This window comes from Zootoca vivipara, chromosome 7 (assembly GCF_963506605.1).
Source record: "Zootoca vivipara chromosome 7, rZooViv1.1, whole genome shotgun sequence".
Taxonomy (NCBI): Eukaryota; Metazoa; Chordata; class Lepidosauria; order Squamata; family Lacertidae; genus Zootoca; species Zootoca vivipara.
The window spans coordinates 93,031,747-93,046,279 of NC_083282.1; the positions used below are offsets into that span (position 1 = coordinate 93,031,747).

The 14,533-nt window shown below is 48.2% G+C and overlaps 1 protein-coding gene across 5 annotated transcripts in view; it reads right to left on the reverse strand.

Annotated features, from left to right (window-relative positions):
* BCL2L1 (BCL2 like 1) overlaps window positions 1–11,843 on the reverse strand; it is a 54,424-nt gene extending 42,581 nt beyond the window's left edge. Inside the window, exons 1-3 of one of the 5 annotated variants that reach the window (XM_035121350.2) lie at window positions 11,693–11,843; window positions 10,445–10,569; window positions 4,587–5,257 (exon numbers count right to left, since the gene is read on the reverse strand). In XM_035121350.2, the coding sequence (XP_034977241.1) occupies window positions 4,587–5,132 (546 nt within the window). In that variant the 5' untranslated portion in view covers window positions 5,133–5,257; window positions 10,445–10,569; window positions 11,693–11,843. The other 4 variants (XM_035121346.2, XM_035121351.2, XM_035121345.2 and 1 more) reach the window with 4 other exon arrangements.
* Between the last annotated feature and the right edge of the window lie 2,690 nt (window positions 11,844–14,533).

Consider the following 14,533-nt stretch of genomic DNA (forward strand, 5'->3'; position numbering starts at 1 on the left):
AATGGAGGAAAAAGACCAGGAAAGCACCGGGGACCCCTTGCTGGCTACCTTACACACACACACACACACACACACACACCCCTCCCAATGTGCCTTTGTTTATCTACAAAATTTCCAGAGTAACTTTCAAATAAAGTAACTGATCAAATAAAGGCATTGTCCCACCCGCTTTGAAGTGTGCTGCTCCTCAAGCCCTCTCCAAAGATACTTTCCAAGACATAAAATGCTGAGCGACTCTGGGGAATGCGCACGAAGACACGGAGCCTGCTCCCTGCCAGGGGCAGGCCTGCCAGAACATGCAAGCCTCTCTGTGGGTCTTGCTTGCCAGCTACGCCCTTTCCACAACAGCATTGTTTGAAAGGGCCAGGCAAAGGCTGCTCCCCGGGCCCCAAGGGAGCGCTAATCCCATGCGAACAAGGCTACAGCAAGGGCAGGGAGAGAAGCGCACACTGGCTGAAGGCTTACAACAGGGCAGCCTGCTCAGGGCCAGTGTGAAGACGGGGTGGGGTGAGGGGTGGGGACAGAGCTCACCTCTCGAGCCCAGAGATTTTCCAGGCTGCAAGCACAATCAGGAAGTTAGCACAGGGCCAATCCAGCCGCTTCTATTACTGTTAGCAAAACGCCCCTCGTTCGGACAGGAGGCTTGTGGGTAGGAAGGGGGCTTGTATACTGCAAAGAAATGAGCAGGTGAGTAAAGTGCACCTTTGTGCAATCTGCACAGAGACACTACTGACCCTTCTGTGAGATCACTGTCAGGGACAGAATCACAGAATTGTAGAGCTGGAAGGCACCCCAATGGCCATCTAGTCCAACCCCCTGCAAATGCATCCCTCAATAATTAAGACTCAAATCTTCTAACTGCCATCTGCTTCTTGGCCACTCTAGAGCAGGACAGCTTATTGCTACTGATTGCTACCAGAAAAATGCCTGTAATGATGCCTGGAGGACTGTGTACACGTCTGCTTACTGGAAGCTCCCAGTCATCACACAGGCCAGCCCACTCAGGGCCAGGGGGGACGGCTGCGTTGCTCTCCCTTCAACAGTCTTATTGACTTGACTTTTTCCCAGGGTAAGCAGCCATTTATAAAATTAAGGGGTATACTTAGACAACATGAAGTCGGGGACCAAACCTGCTCCCCACCACTGGTGAACTGAGCTCCTGGCAACCAAGCCCACTACTATTAATATAGGCCATCCTAGGTTTCGGTTCCTGGTCACATTGGAGAGCAATAGCAAGTGGAATAAAATGCTGGGAAATGGGTGCATTTGCATCCTTCCGGGAGTGCAAAGAATAATGCATGGACTTCATAACAAAGTCGTCAGGGAGAAAAAGAGAGAGACACCAGCTACATTTCCAGATATGTGCTCCTGTTCCAAGTCAATCCTCTGTCCACAACATTCACCGGTTCTTAATTTGCCCAATGCCTTCTAGTCACTGCAGTCTCACTTGCAATAATTCTGCGAGGTAGGTAATGAATATTATTCCATTTTTACAGATGAGGAACAGAGGCCAAGAGCAACATGCCCAAGACCACACATGTTATTTTACTTTTCATTTAGTACTTTTCCATCAAAGCTATCTCCAGTTGGTTCGTGTTAGGGGTGGTGACTCAAGCGGTCTGTTCTGGATCCAGGTGCAATTATCTGATCCACTGGATCTCAGTAATGATATGTGATGGGAGTCTAACCTTCTTAGTAGTTAATATGTTTGAGAAACTGGATAACTCACTGGATGACTCACTCTCTCTCTCAACTTGACCCACCTCACAGGGTGATTGTGAGGATAAAATGGGAGGGGACCACATACCGCAACTTAAGCTCCTTGGAGGAAGCATGGAACAAACATGAAAGAAAGAAAGAAAGAAAGAAAGAAAGAAAGAAAGAAAGAAAGAAAGAAAGAAAGAAAGAAAGAAAGAAAGAAAGAAAACTAATATGAGGTACTGAAAAAGTTATTCCCATGGACATGATGGTCCATAACCATTATCTACTTCCCCACCTTGCACCATTCATTTCCACCAGCAGAACTATGTAACAATACCAGAACAGTGAAGGAGAACCTAGGGAGACAACAATGTTGAGATCTGAGCAGCAGGAACCAGTGGGTGTGCAACCCAGAGCAATTCTGCCCCTCCTACAAATGCTGAACAAATATTTGCCCAAACAATGCATTTGTCCTTAGACATAAAAAAGGGAAGACTCCCAGCAGGCGGTATTAGCCGAGTTGGGGGGAGGGGAAGGGGGATCTCAGCCTCCCAGCAAGCCAGGGCCAGTGACTTTCCATCAGCGATTTAATCTAAATCCCTCCGGGGAGTTCGTTTACAAAATCAGATTACATTATCGCCTTGGTCTCCAGGATACAGCCCAATCGTCACCAGAGCGACAGGGATATGGAAATCTCCATTGGACCAAGGACTAATCTCAGGAGCTGGAGGGAACCAGGGGAAGAGGAGAGAAGAGAACAAGAGATGGGGCCCGGCCACCAGGATGGCCTTAAGAGAAAGAGGAACCAGTCAGGTCAGTTTGGGCAGACACACCCCAGGTTGTGCCCCCAGGAGGACTGCATTCCCAGCATTCCTGAGTAATGCCCCCCCCTCCGCATGCTCTCTCTAGCTCTCTCAACATTCACCCTATCCAGCCTGGATCCAATACTGGATGATTTCACTCCATGCGCCCATTAGGTTTTATCCCTTGCTTGCTGCATTTACATCTGGGTAGCTGAGAGCTGTCTCACAAAGCCTTGAGTGGTGATTAGAAGTAAATTCCCAAGAAGTGAGCATTAACCCACCAGGAGCTTTGAAACCCAAGGATGTAGACAATTCAGCAGGTGGGACCTTGAGTGAAACAGCCAGCAGCTGATTTTTTAACAAGGATGTATTTTCAACTGAGCCAACAACACCGCCAGATGCAAGGAAAGGGCTCAATGGTCCCCTTGGTGTGAGCAGCCGCGGAGACTGGGTCAAGGGTCTCCCGTTATTCTGCATCACAGCTACTGGGAGTGAGCAGCTGAGAGACGTCACTGGAGGATTCTGCCAACGCGTCTGCTGCTGATCACTCTCCGAGGGGAAGAGGGCATTAAAGTGTCCTTAGCAGATGAGACACAAATAAAGAGGGCTGGGGGAGGGTATGCAAGGGGTCCAGATGGGGAGTCTGACTGAGCCTCCAGTGACCCACCCCTACTTTAACATAATGCAACCGCCCTGGAGTTAAAAGAAGCCTTGCTGTTAGCCACTTGCCCATATGCCCAGGTTCCAACTTGGTCACTAATGGCTGGGCCCATTGTTCAGACTGCCCTGCTCCACATAGGTACATGCAGGCAGCCTGGCTAGTAAAACTTTTGGGGGGAACTAGGAAATAAGGCTGGCCTGTTTACAAGGAAAGGTAAAACTAATTTTACACCCATGATGCATGTCGGGAATCTGTTTCGAGTGTTCCAACAAAGCACAAGCTCCTGGGTGGTATGAGAGCTCCCTACGCCAGCCCTGATTTGCAGCAGTTAACCCATGTCTCTCTACCAAATGCACATTCTGGGTGTCACAATCACTGTACGTACAGGGTCTTCCTGTCAAGCAAAGGAAAAACACTAGGGAGCTGCCAGACCTTATGCAAGGCCGCACCCAGCTGCTGGCAAATCCCATGACCTAACCTTTTCCATAGCACATTCATGCTCGGGGCAAGCACATTGGCCATGCACCAAACTGCACTCCCTGGGAAGGTGATTGTGTGTGGCAACACAAACAGTCTATTTATCCACAGTTGGGGTTAAGGGAAGAGGAAAAATACAGGTTTGAGTCTAGTCATGACCAGCAGTTGTCTCATCACCCCTTCACTGGGTACCTGTGCCCTGGAAATGCACCTCAATCATGCCAGACAGCAGGGTAGGCAAGATGTCAACAACCTCTTCCTTAACCTCAACACTCACCACAGATTCCAAAGATTAGCTTTGACCCCTAAAGATGAAGAAGGCCCAGGGTGGTACATTTTATCTGAAAGCAGCCTTCAGTCCCTGTCAGGGAACAGGTGGGGTATAGATAGATATATAATAAGGGAATAATAAACTAGGAAAGAAATGGAAAGTACCTTCGAGGCTTTGCTTAGGGGGCTATGAAATGCTCTAGCGAACAACGGGATTCAGAGGCAGGCCTGTGGGTGACCTGAACCAAGCCAGCCTGAATGAGAAAAGGAAAGACAGTGGCTAGTACCTATCCTACTACACAGGTGAGGAAAAAGGACCTTGGTACCATGTGTGTCTATATACTTGGCAGTGCAGGGGAGAAAGAACAAGAAGCCTAATATCCATCAGGAAGTGTGAAATGGCATTTACAACATTTCAGCCCTTATTGGCCATTTCCAGCTTCTGATTATCCAATGTTCCATTGGCACGTTGCCGGAGAAGGCACTTGGCGCCTTTCCTCAACTGTGCCCTCCACCTGTTTTGGACTACAGCTTCGATTAGCTCCAGCCCATGAGCATCCTCAAGGTCTGCCTCTGATGCTGCTAGAAATATAAACTGGCCTGTTTCATACTTAAAACTACGAAGGAGCCCTTCCCACCACCACCACCACCAGCAGCCTTTGCCAACTGCTTACCCAGCCACCATTTTCTTGGATCCACGGGTCCAGATGGTCCGTCAGGTAAGTGGTCATCCAGCTGACAATCCGTCCCACCAGCACTCGCATCTCCTTGTCGACGCTCTCCACGCACAGGGCCCCTCCGAAGGAGAAAAATGCCACAATCCTCCCCCAGTTCACCCCGTCCCGGAAAAGTTCATTCACCACCTGCTCAAAGCTCTGGTATGCTGTGCCAGGGGTGATGTGGAGCTGGGATGTGAGGTCACTGAAAGCTCTCCGGTACCTCAGTTCAAACTCATCGCCTGCCTCTCTTAGCGTCTGCCTCACGTCCAACCTTGGGCTGTCTTCAAGATCACTGAGGATGCTTGGGTGTCCAGTAGCTCCATTTACGACCGGGCTGGTACTTGGATGCCAAGACGGACTCCCATTGGGGACGCTGTCCATCTCGTCTCTCAACTCAGTCCTGTTCTCGCTGTCCTCCTCCAGCTCATCCCAGCTGTGGCCCCTCTCTGACAGCTTGTAGGAAACAAAGTCTACCACGAGCGCCCTGTTATTGCGTGACATCTTCACACCTGAAGGTGTCTCAGTAAGTCCATGGTCCAAAATGCTAGCCGACCAGCACGTTTACCGAGCGAGGATGCTGCTCCTTTCCATCTTTCTGGTAACCAGAAGAATGTCAAGCAAAAGAGCTTCAAGGGAGAAAGAGCAGAAGGAGAGAAAGGATACGAAACTGTTAAAAGGACCAGGCTTCTACTCTGTTTTCCTGGCATGCACGTAGAAGCAGTCCCTTAGTACTCAGGGAAAGTCAAATATTCATGAGCATCTCTGTGGCTCATCCTCAGACTTAGTCATATGAGCATCTGTATAGACAGCCAACTCCTCCTCTCCCCCGGCCACTTCACTTTTCCACTAAAGCTGGTCCCAAATCTCATGCACAGGGTTCACCCCCCAACAGATGCTTTACCGGGCTCAGGTGCTGCCTGTGAGGTCCTTTCCCCAAAAATTCTGTGCAGCATGGCCAGGACACTCGGTACCCAGGTGGTCTCTCTGCCACACCTGAGATCAATCTTTGGAAGCAAAACCAGCTCTGACCGGAGTGATCCTGCAGTCTGCCAGGCTGGGAAGATGCAGGCAAAGAAGGTTCTAAAAACCCAAGAGGGCTCCCCCTGCCACCTTGATTGAGTGCTGCGGCTCTCCTGCAGCAGCGAAGCATAGAGATCCCTCCCCCTGCATCTCCACCTCCCACCATCCCCGGGATCTAAGCACTTCCTGGTGCTTTTTTTAAAGGGACAAGTACTGGATGAAGCTTCTTGACTGTATTTGCTTGCTCCCCAACAAGGACCCAGGAATTAACAATCGGGACGCCACCTTTTGCCCCTGCTCAGTAACGTCTCTAAATAGCCTAAAACAAAAGCAGAGAGTAAACCAGGGAGAGAAGTTTGGGGGTTTTTTAAATTAAAAAAGAACTTCAGGGAAGGATTAGAAGCTGCTTTCAGGTGTGCTCAAGCCAAGTGCTCAGGTTGATCAACTTGACTTACGATTTCAAGACCCTGAAAGGTGGGGGGACTTTTATTACACGGCCTCTCCATTTTACACTGGAAAAGTGGCTCGTTTTGCACCCCCTCCTTGCAGCCTGCTCCGGCAGCAAAGTCAAACGCAAGAGTTTCCTTTTGCCTTCCTGAAATACTAGTTTAAGTACTCTGTGCCAGCTTAAATGTTAACTGCAAAGGGTTGCAGCTGACGAGCAGAGGCACAGCAGACCTCAGCCATTAGTGCAGCTCCAAAGCAGAATTCTGAGCACAAACTCCCACCACAAACAGACCCACTTATGGGAATGAGTCATGCATGAGACATATCCCCCAAATTGGAAAGCTCAGGCACGCACAAGGCAAATGACTGCAAAGAACCAGGCAGAGGGGGTGATAGCAGGCTGCAATTGTGCCTGGCATGGCAAACGATCCAACTTAATGTTAAAATTGTATTAACAACCAGTCAATGGTATTCTCTCTCTCTCTCTCTCTCTCTCCCGCCCACCCCAACCCTATTTCCTCCTTTGCAGGAGCTAGGAGATGCAGGGCAGTCACAGCAGCATCCCCTTATACTTCCCAGAAGGCCAGCTGGGCAACAATAGGCAGGCTATCCCCTACTGGGAGATGTGTCAAAAGGAGCTTGTGCAGTACTCACCCCCTGGAGAGGGAGGACGAGCTCAGTTCTGGGAAGTCTTAGGGGAGGGAGGAACCCAGCCAGCCGCTGTGCAGTGAATGTGGCGGAGGAGGCAGCAGCAGCAGCAGCAGGGATAAGTTCCAGGCACTGGCCAACCCGCCTTGTCATCACCATTGCCCCGCCTCCTAAGGGCTGGCCAAACATTCAAGCCAGCCACCCCCATTCCTAGATCATAGGAGGCCTGAAAACATCAAAGCTCAGCAGATTACGAAATCTCCATTCTGTTAATTGAGTCTTCATTCAGGATTTTTTTTTGCACGCGCGAAGGGGAGAGGATATTTGTAGTTAAAATCCCAATTTTTCTACCACTCACTCTAGCAGTATGGCACAAGCCTGTTTCCAGCACACATCTAGACTCCTTCTCCGTCCATCACAAGGAAGTTATGGGGTCTGAAAACACCCTCTCCCCAATCTTTTATGTTCTTCTCCCACAGAAGAATAAAGGTTAGTCAGAAGCGAGCCCTTCTGAATACAGCAGGAATTTGCTTCCTGGTAACCCCAGAGTTGTTTGCCAATCAGAAGGTCGGCAGTTCCAATCCCCACGATGGGGTGAGCTCCCGTTGCTCGGTCCCAGCTCCTGCCAACCTAGCCATTTGAAAGCACGCCAGTGCATGTAGATAAATAGGTACCGCTACAGCAGGAAGGTAAACAGCGTTTCCATGTGCTGCTCTGGTTTGCCAGAAGCGGCTTAGTCATGCTGGCCACATGATCTGGAAGCTGTACGCCGGCTCCCTCGGCCAATAAAGCAAGATGAGCACCGCAAACCCAGAGTCGTCCGCGACTGGACCTAATGGTCAGGGGTCCCTTTACCTTCACCTTTTTAACTCTGAAAGCGTTTTCTGTAGGGTTGTACCGCATGTGGGGAAGTGCGACAGTGGCTTCTTCAAAGGAGGTAACTGAATGCCATTTTCACACAACAGACTGAGGAAGGGAAACCTTCATTCTCACCAGGCTAGAGGAAGATTTCCTAACCTGGTGCCCTCCAGATGTTTTGGACTACAACTACTCCTATCAGCCCTTGGTCAACTTCCCCAGCCTCCTGAGCCCTTGCTTCCCAGATCCTTACAGCGTACAAGCCACTTCTGCTGCTAGGCCCTATGTGGCCTTTTCCCTGGACAAAGTGGTGTTTTTTTTAATTTCCCTCCCAGCAGATGTACTGTACTCTTTTTAACATGTCAGTCTCCCTCTCTCCTTTGCTGGGAAAGCTACCACAGGCAGGCTGAAATAAAAGACTCCTAGAGGGCACTCAGGACCTGTGATGCAATCCTGTCGGTGCACTGTAGAGTAGTCTCAAGGTTGTGGGGGCACCTGTGTGCCTGTCTTCCAAGCCTTAGCAAATCATCCTGTCCTCCACAATGAAATCATCCAAAGTTAGAGCTGCTAACTCGAACACCCACCCTCACAGAATTCTCTTAAGACCATCCTCTATCATTTTCTGAGGACCTTCAGCCCGCAGGCTACTGGAATTCAACAATCTTTCTTTTCTCTCTCCTCCCCAAACATGAACAGAGCAAAGGGTTTGGCTCTGGACACACTCACTTGCAGGATGAACTCCCTGTCTGAGAACTGTCCCATCTTGGAGAAAGGGGAAAAGAAAACCAGACTCAAAAGTTAACTGCTGGGGTTTGGGTTCCCCTTGTTCTCAATCAAGAGTTCCCCGTGTGCCAGAAGGACTTCTTTTCTGCAAGGGTGCGAGAAGCCAGAACGTGTTTCCCAAAACTCAAATCAAGAGTCATGCGTATATCACTTTCTCTTTTTCTTCTCTTTTCCCACCTCTTTGCTAGTTTCAATTGTGTGTTATCTCAAAACTAGATTCAGGGTTATTGTATGGCCTTGGCAACACTTGCGCTCATACTGCTTATCTGCACACGAGATTGATAGAAAAGTGCTAATTAGAAGCTTCATACTGTACTTTTAACTGAGTTTTGCAAGCAATCTGGTTACTGTCCACTCTGCAATGGCTACTACCGTAGTAAGCTACCTCCAGGATCAGAGACGGCATGACCCTGAATAGCAGCTGCTAGGGAATAACAGCAGGAGAGAGAGCCACTGCCCTCATGTCTTGCTTGTGGACTTCCCAGGGGCATCTGGTCGGCCTCTGTGAGAACAAAATGTTGCGCGAAGTACCGGTGTTCAGCCTGATCCAGCAGTCAGGCCCTTATGGTTTTAAGAGCAAAGAATGTTGCTAGGGTGAAGGCAGAGTGGATTCATTCAAGAATGATGTATAATTTCTTTCTAATGCCTTTGTCATGGGTTCATCGAGCATCTCTTCTGGTGCATCTATTGTAAAACATGTGTGCCTCACTAAAATTTCCTTGAAAAAAGGAAGAGTAGGCTCATGGATCAAACTAGGGCCAACTTTCTGATTCTGTGCATTTTCTTCTCCTTGCTTTCCTGCAGCTCCATCCTTTCTGTCCCCTCTCCAACCCACAAATCTCCACATTCACAATGCTCTTCTTTTACTGCTCTTTTTAATTTTTTATTTAGAAGAGATGCCACATTTCATCTGTTTTTTTTTCCTGCCCATCCCACGCCTAAATGAATTTAATTTGAAAACACTTTACAGTCGTACCTTGGTTCTCGAACGCCTTGGTACTCAGACATTTTGGCTCCAAAACATCACAAACCCGGAAGTGAGTGGTTTGCGAACGTTTTTTGGGAGCCGACCATCCAACGCAGCTCCTGCAGCTTCCAACTGAGTGCAGGAAGCTCCTGCAGCCAATTGGAAGCCACACCTTGGTTTTCGAACCATTTCGGGAGTCGAACAGACTCCCGGATCAGATTAAGTTTGACTGTATTGATTTGGCATATCAGAGTCTTTCAACAATATGAAAAGTCATGTTCCACTACCAAAGACAGCTTTCACCAACGTGGTGACCAACATGCTGGTGGGAGTTGCAGCCCAAAATACCTGGAAGGCACCAGGTTGGCAACGGGTGACTTAATCCATCTTCATCACCTGTTAGATATGGTGGAATTAAGAGCCAAGGGGCACAGCACTCAAGAAGTGCTCAGATCCCATGTCTGGAGCTGGGAATTCTTTGTTGTCCCAGCTATAGGGTGGGCAACCCTGCCAATGATGTCTCTAATCCCAAATTCAAGCACAGTTTCTCCCTGGAATTTTGGTTGGAGACTTGAAAGCTGGGGAAGGGGCAGAGCAAAAAGTCACATGTCCAGTCCCTGGCATCTCCTGTAAAATGACCCCAGATCCTAAGGCTGGGAAAGATGTTGAAGAGCCACTGGCACCTGGAGTAGACATCACAGGGCTGTGCAGTTCCACAGCCAGGCTCAATATAAGGCAGCTTCATAGGTGTACACGTGTAGATCAGGGAACCTATGCCCTTAGCCCAGTGGTGGCCAAACTTGGACCTCCAGCTGTTTTGGGACTACAACTCCCATCATCCCTACCTAACAGGACCAGTGGCCAGGGATGATGGGAACTGTAGTACCAAAACAGCTGGAGGGCCAAGTTTGGCCACCACTAGGCAAAGGAGACTTCAGCAAACCACACTATAGTTCCATGCACACTAATGGCACTATATCAATAGGTCAACAAAATGGGTATAACAGCGACCAGTACTTTATGGGTTCGAGGTGAAAACCTGTAATAAATGATTATTGCAGGGCATTCTGTAGATTGCAAACATTGTCACCTGGTCCTTTCTCTGGCAGCCCACTCTGCTCTCCACAGATCACAGCTCCTCACACCTTCCTTTACACACTGTTCCTCAGGCAGAGCTGTCTGTATAGGTTGATTCCATTCTGATCAGCGTAATTCCTTAACAGACCAGAGAACAAGAGGGAGAGGAAACCAGATAATTTCCCACTGCTGCTTTCTGGGAGAGCTCTCCAAGATCAGCTCCCTGACCATTGCACACTGTTGAAACCTACAGCTGCCTCACATTTACAGAGTTCACATGAGTCAGTATTTTGCACTGGCTAGAGCACAGGCAAGCGGCCTGTGGTCCTGGGGCATAATTTCCAACACCCTCTTGCTTAGGTCAGACCTGTGGCTAGAATGATGTGTCCCAACCTGTTCAGCAAGAACGAAAAGGGCAGCAGTCCCACCAGCTATTGGCCAAAGTCAGATTACTCCTGCAGCATTTCTCAAACTTGGATCCCCAGCTGTGGTTGGACTAAAACTCCCATCATCCCTGGGTCCTGCTAGTTAGGAATGGTGGGATTTGTACTCCAACAGCAGCTGGGGGACCAAAGTCTGAGAAAAAATGCTTGACAAGAACAGAGACCTTGTCATAAAGAAAGAAAGAAAAAAGCTGACCGATCTTGGGTGAGACCATCAGACGACAATCCTGAAAGACCAGGACTGAAATCCATAGCTGCCAAGTTTTCCCTTTTCTCGCGAGGAAGCCTATTCAGAATAAGGGAATTTCCCTTTAAAAAAGGGAGAACTTGGCAGCTATGCTGAAATCCCAGTCATGAAGCTCAGTGGGGAGCCATTGTTTCTCAGCCTAAACGACCTCACAGGGTTGTTGTAAGGTAGTTGGGGTGAATCCTATATGTCGCTTCTCAGCCCCTTGGAGGAAAGGCGGGATGCAAAAGTCACAACACATAAAAGGTCTCACTTCCCCCTTTTGCAGAGAGCATCGCATTCGCCCTCGTCCGTACCGGTAACCGCATCCACTTCCTTCCCCGCGCCCCTCCCCCGCTCTCCATTCATATTTCTCCGATTCAAATAGGACAAACCACAGCCCCGCCCCCGTTCCAGGGCTGAGCCAATCACAAAGAAGGGAAGGCGAAGACGCACGTTCCCGGCACGCACTGCTTTCCCATAGGATGAGCCTTCTGTCACTCGTCTCCCGTTCGCCGCCCCTACCTCACAAAATGCCAAGGAGCCCCGCCCCCTGCTCCGGTTCCCTTTACCGGCCTCCGTCACCGGTTACCTCAGGGAAGTAGCGGCCGGCAGGAACCGCCGAGAGGAAGGCGCCGAGGGGGGTCGGTCGCTCCGGCGCCGGCGGAGCTTCCCTGCCACCCAACTAGGCGGCGGCTTTTTCGGCTGTTCTGCCTCGCTCCTTGACCGGCCGGGCGAAAAGAACTGGGCATGCGCAAGCAACCGCTACTACTATTCGAACCGGCCTTGCGCATGTGCGACTCGAAGCCGCGGCGGAGGGGGGGAATGGTCTGGAGTGCGCATGCGAAGGAATGTGACGCGACTGGGGAGGGGGGATGCGCACTCACAAGGTATTAATGCGCCTGCGCGAAGAGCGGCGCGCAAGGCAAAGGAAAGGCGTTGGCGCCCTCTCTTGGCCGAATACCGGCATCGCGTGGGAAAAGAGGTCGGTGGTGCTGATATTGCAATGTCTGCGCTCTGCATAGAGAGACGCGCTTGGCAGAGTGACGTTGCCGTGATTTTCTGCAGGGTTTACAACGAGTAAGATCTACCGTAGTAGCGTAAGAGCCAAAGGCCTGTCTAGCCAAGCCTTCCTGTCTCTGAGTGCGCAACCAGATGTCCGTCCCAACGGGAATTTGGCAAGCAGGACCTGAATCTTCAGTGATTTCCCCGCTTGGGAATCTCAAAACTCCCACCATCTTATTTAGGTGTTTGCAAAAAGCAAAACAAAGCAAAAACAACAAAAAGCTACCACCTAGCTGTAATCAGTAATTTTAAAACAATTAAGGCATCTCTGCCAGAATACAAGTAAACAAGCAGAAAGTTTTCTCACCAGCAAAAAGCAACAGAAGGACTGATGGTGAAGATGCAGTTGTAAGAGAATATACTAACATGCAGCCCAATCTCTCTTCAGTTTACTTAGCAGTCACACTCTTTGAATTACTTGGGACTTACTCCCAAGTAACTGGATAGGTTTGCATCCATCTATCTCAAATCATAAGCCCACTGATTTGGAGTGCAATCCCAATATACAGACCTGGAGGCAGGAGAGGCCCTCTACTTGATGGAGAGAAAATCTGCTGTAAATAATCTACCTTCTGTGTTTTCACAAGCAACAGGCCCTCGAAAGACCTGCTTCAGAACAGGTCACTGGTAGCTTTGTATTCTCTGGATCCAAGGCCCCTTTATTCACCTGAGTGGTTCCAGGACTGGGTCCGTCAAATATGCCAGGCTTGAGGAGCGATAGAATAGCTCCAAGACATTCTGATGAGAGTATAACTTCGGGGGGGGGGGAGAGATTCTGCACAATTTCAAAGATTTTTGAGAGCCCCACATTTCAAGGCCATTTGAGTAAGCACTCTGCTACCAGGTATCTTTAGGTGTTTTCGAAGATGACAAGTGAACTAGTTTGTGAAAAGAGGAAAATACTGATCCTGGCAGCTCTCTTTGCTTTTTTTGTTTTGTTGGTTTTTTGCCAGGATCCAATCTGGCACCAAGTCACTCTTTTCAATGTTACAAAAGCACAACGCTTCCTCCCCGGCTCATGTCCTGCTCCTTTTTTGGTATCTGAAGAAGTATCTGAAGTGTGCATGCACACGAAAACTCATACCAATGACAAACTTAGTTGGTCTCTAAGGTGCTATTGGAAAGAATTTTTTTATTTTGTTCCTTTTTTTAAAATATATTTTTAAATTAAAATTTCAAATTTACCTGTATCTCTAACCAATTCAACCATTAAAATATTAGGTTCTCTGAACCTTCAGACTGCCTTCCCTCCCTCCCATGGGTTCTTAAATTAAAATTTTAAATTTTCTGCATCTTTTACTTTATCTAACTATTATCATAATCAATTTCACATTACAAATGTCATTACAACACGACCAATGATTTTAACTGTTTACAGTGGGTTTTTTAAAGTAAACTACAAATTTACTCCAATCTCTAACAAATACTTGATCTTCTTGGTTTCTGATCTTCCCCATCAGTTTCACCATTTCTGCATATTCCATCAATTTCACCTGCCATTATTCCTTTGTTCTCATGTCCTGTTCCTATCTTGGGCTAAGGAAACCTGTTTGGAAATGTTATAAGAAAAAGACTGCACCCTTTCCCTTATGGGGTATCTATGGGGTGTCTCTTCCCATAGCTGCCAAGTTCTCCCTTTTTTTAAGGGAAATTCCCTTATGCTGAATAGGCTTCCTCGTGAGAAAAGGGACAACTTGGCAGCTATGGTCTCTTCCTCCACAGGAAATGATCTTCGAAGCTTCCTGGCTTATCAATATGTATAACTAGCTTGCTTGGGAAACTGGCTATACGGTAGTGTTAGTGTGAAATCCTGTTTTCTTCTATGTTTATTTATTAAATAAAGTTCCATGGTTAGCAGTTCTTGCGTACCATGTGTCTGATTGTGTTTCTTTGGGGATTCAGCAGGGGTAGCTGTTTCTCGCTCTTGACAGCATGATTCTAGTTACAGGTAGGTACCGGTAGCCGTGTTGGTCTGGTATAGCTGATTTTTTTTTATTCTAGTAGCACCTTAGAGACCAACTAAGTTTGTCATGATAGTTCCTGGGGGGGGGGGGAGAGCATGATAGTTCGGGGAAAACAGGGAACAAGGGTCATACAATTGATGTGAGAGTTATTTGAAAATACAAGAATTGAGGTACTGTATACTGTAATTCTTATAAGACAAGGAAAACATAAGGGTTACGATTTTAGCTAAATACGTAGATACAAAGTAACATTGTAAGTGTGAGAAAATGATGAATACATTTTAAAAGACACATTCTCAATACACAGAATACTTTCTAGGCTGGAAAAAATGCAGAGCTCACTATAATTGGTTACATTGAGAAGAGATAGGGTTTCAAATGGATACATGCAGATACACAAAATT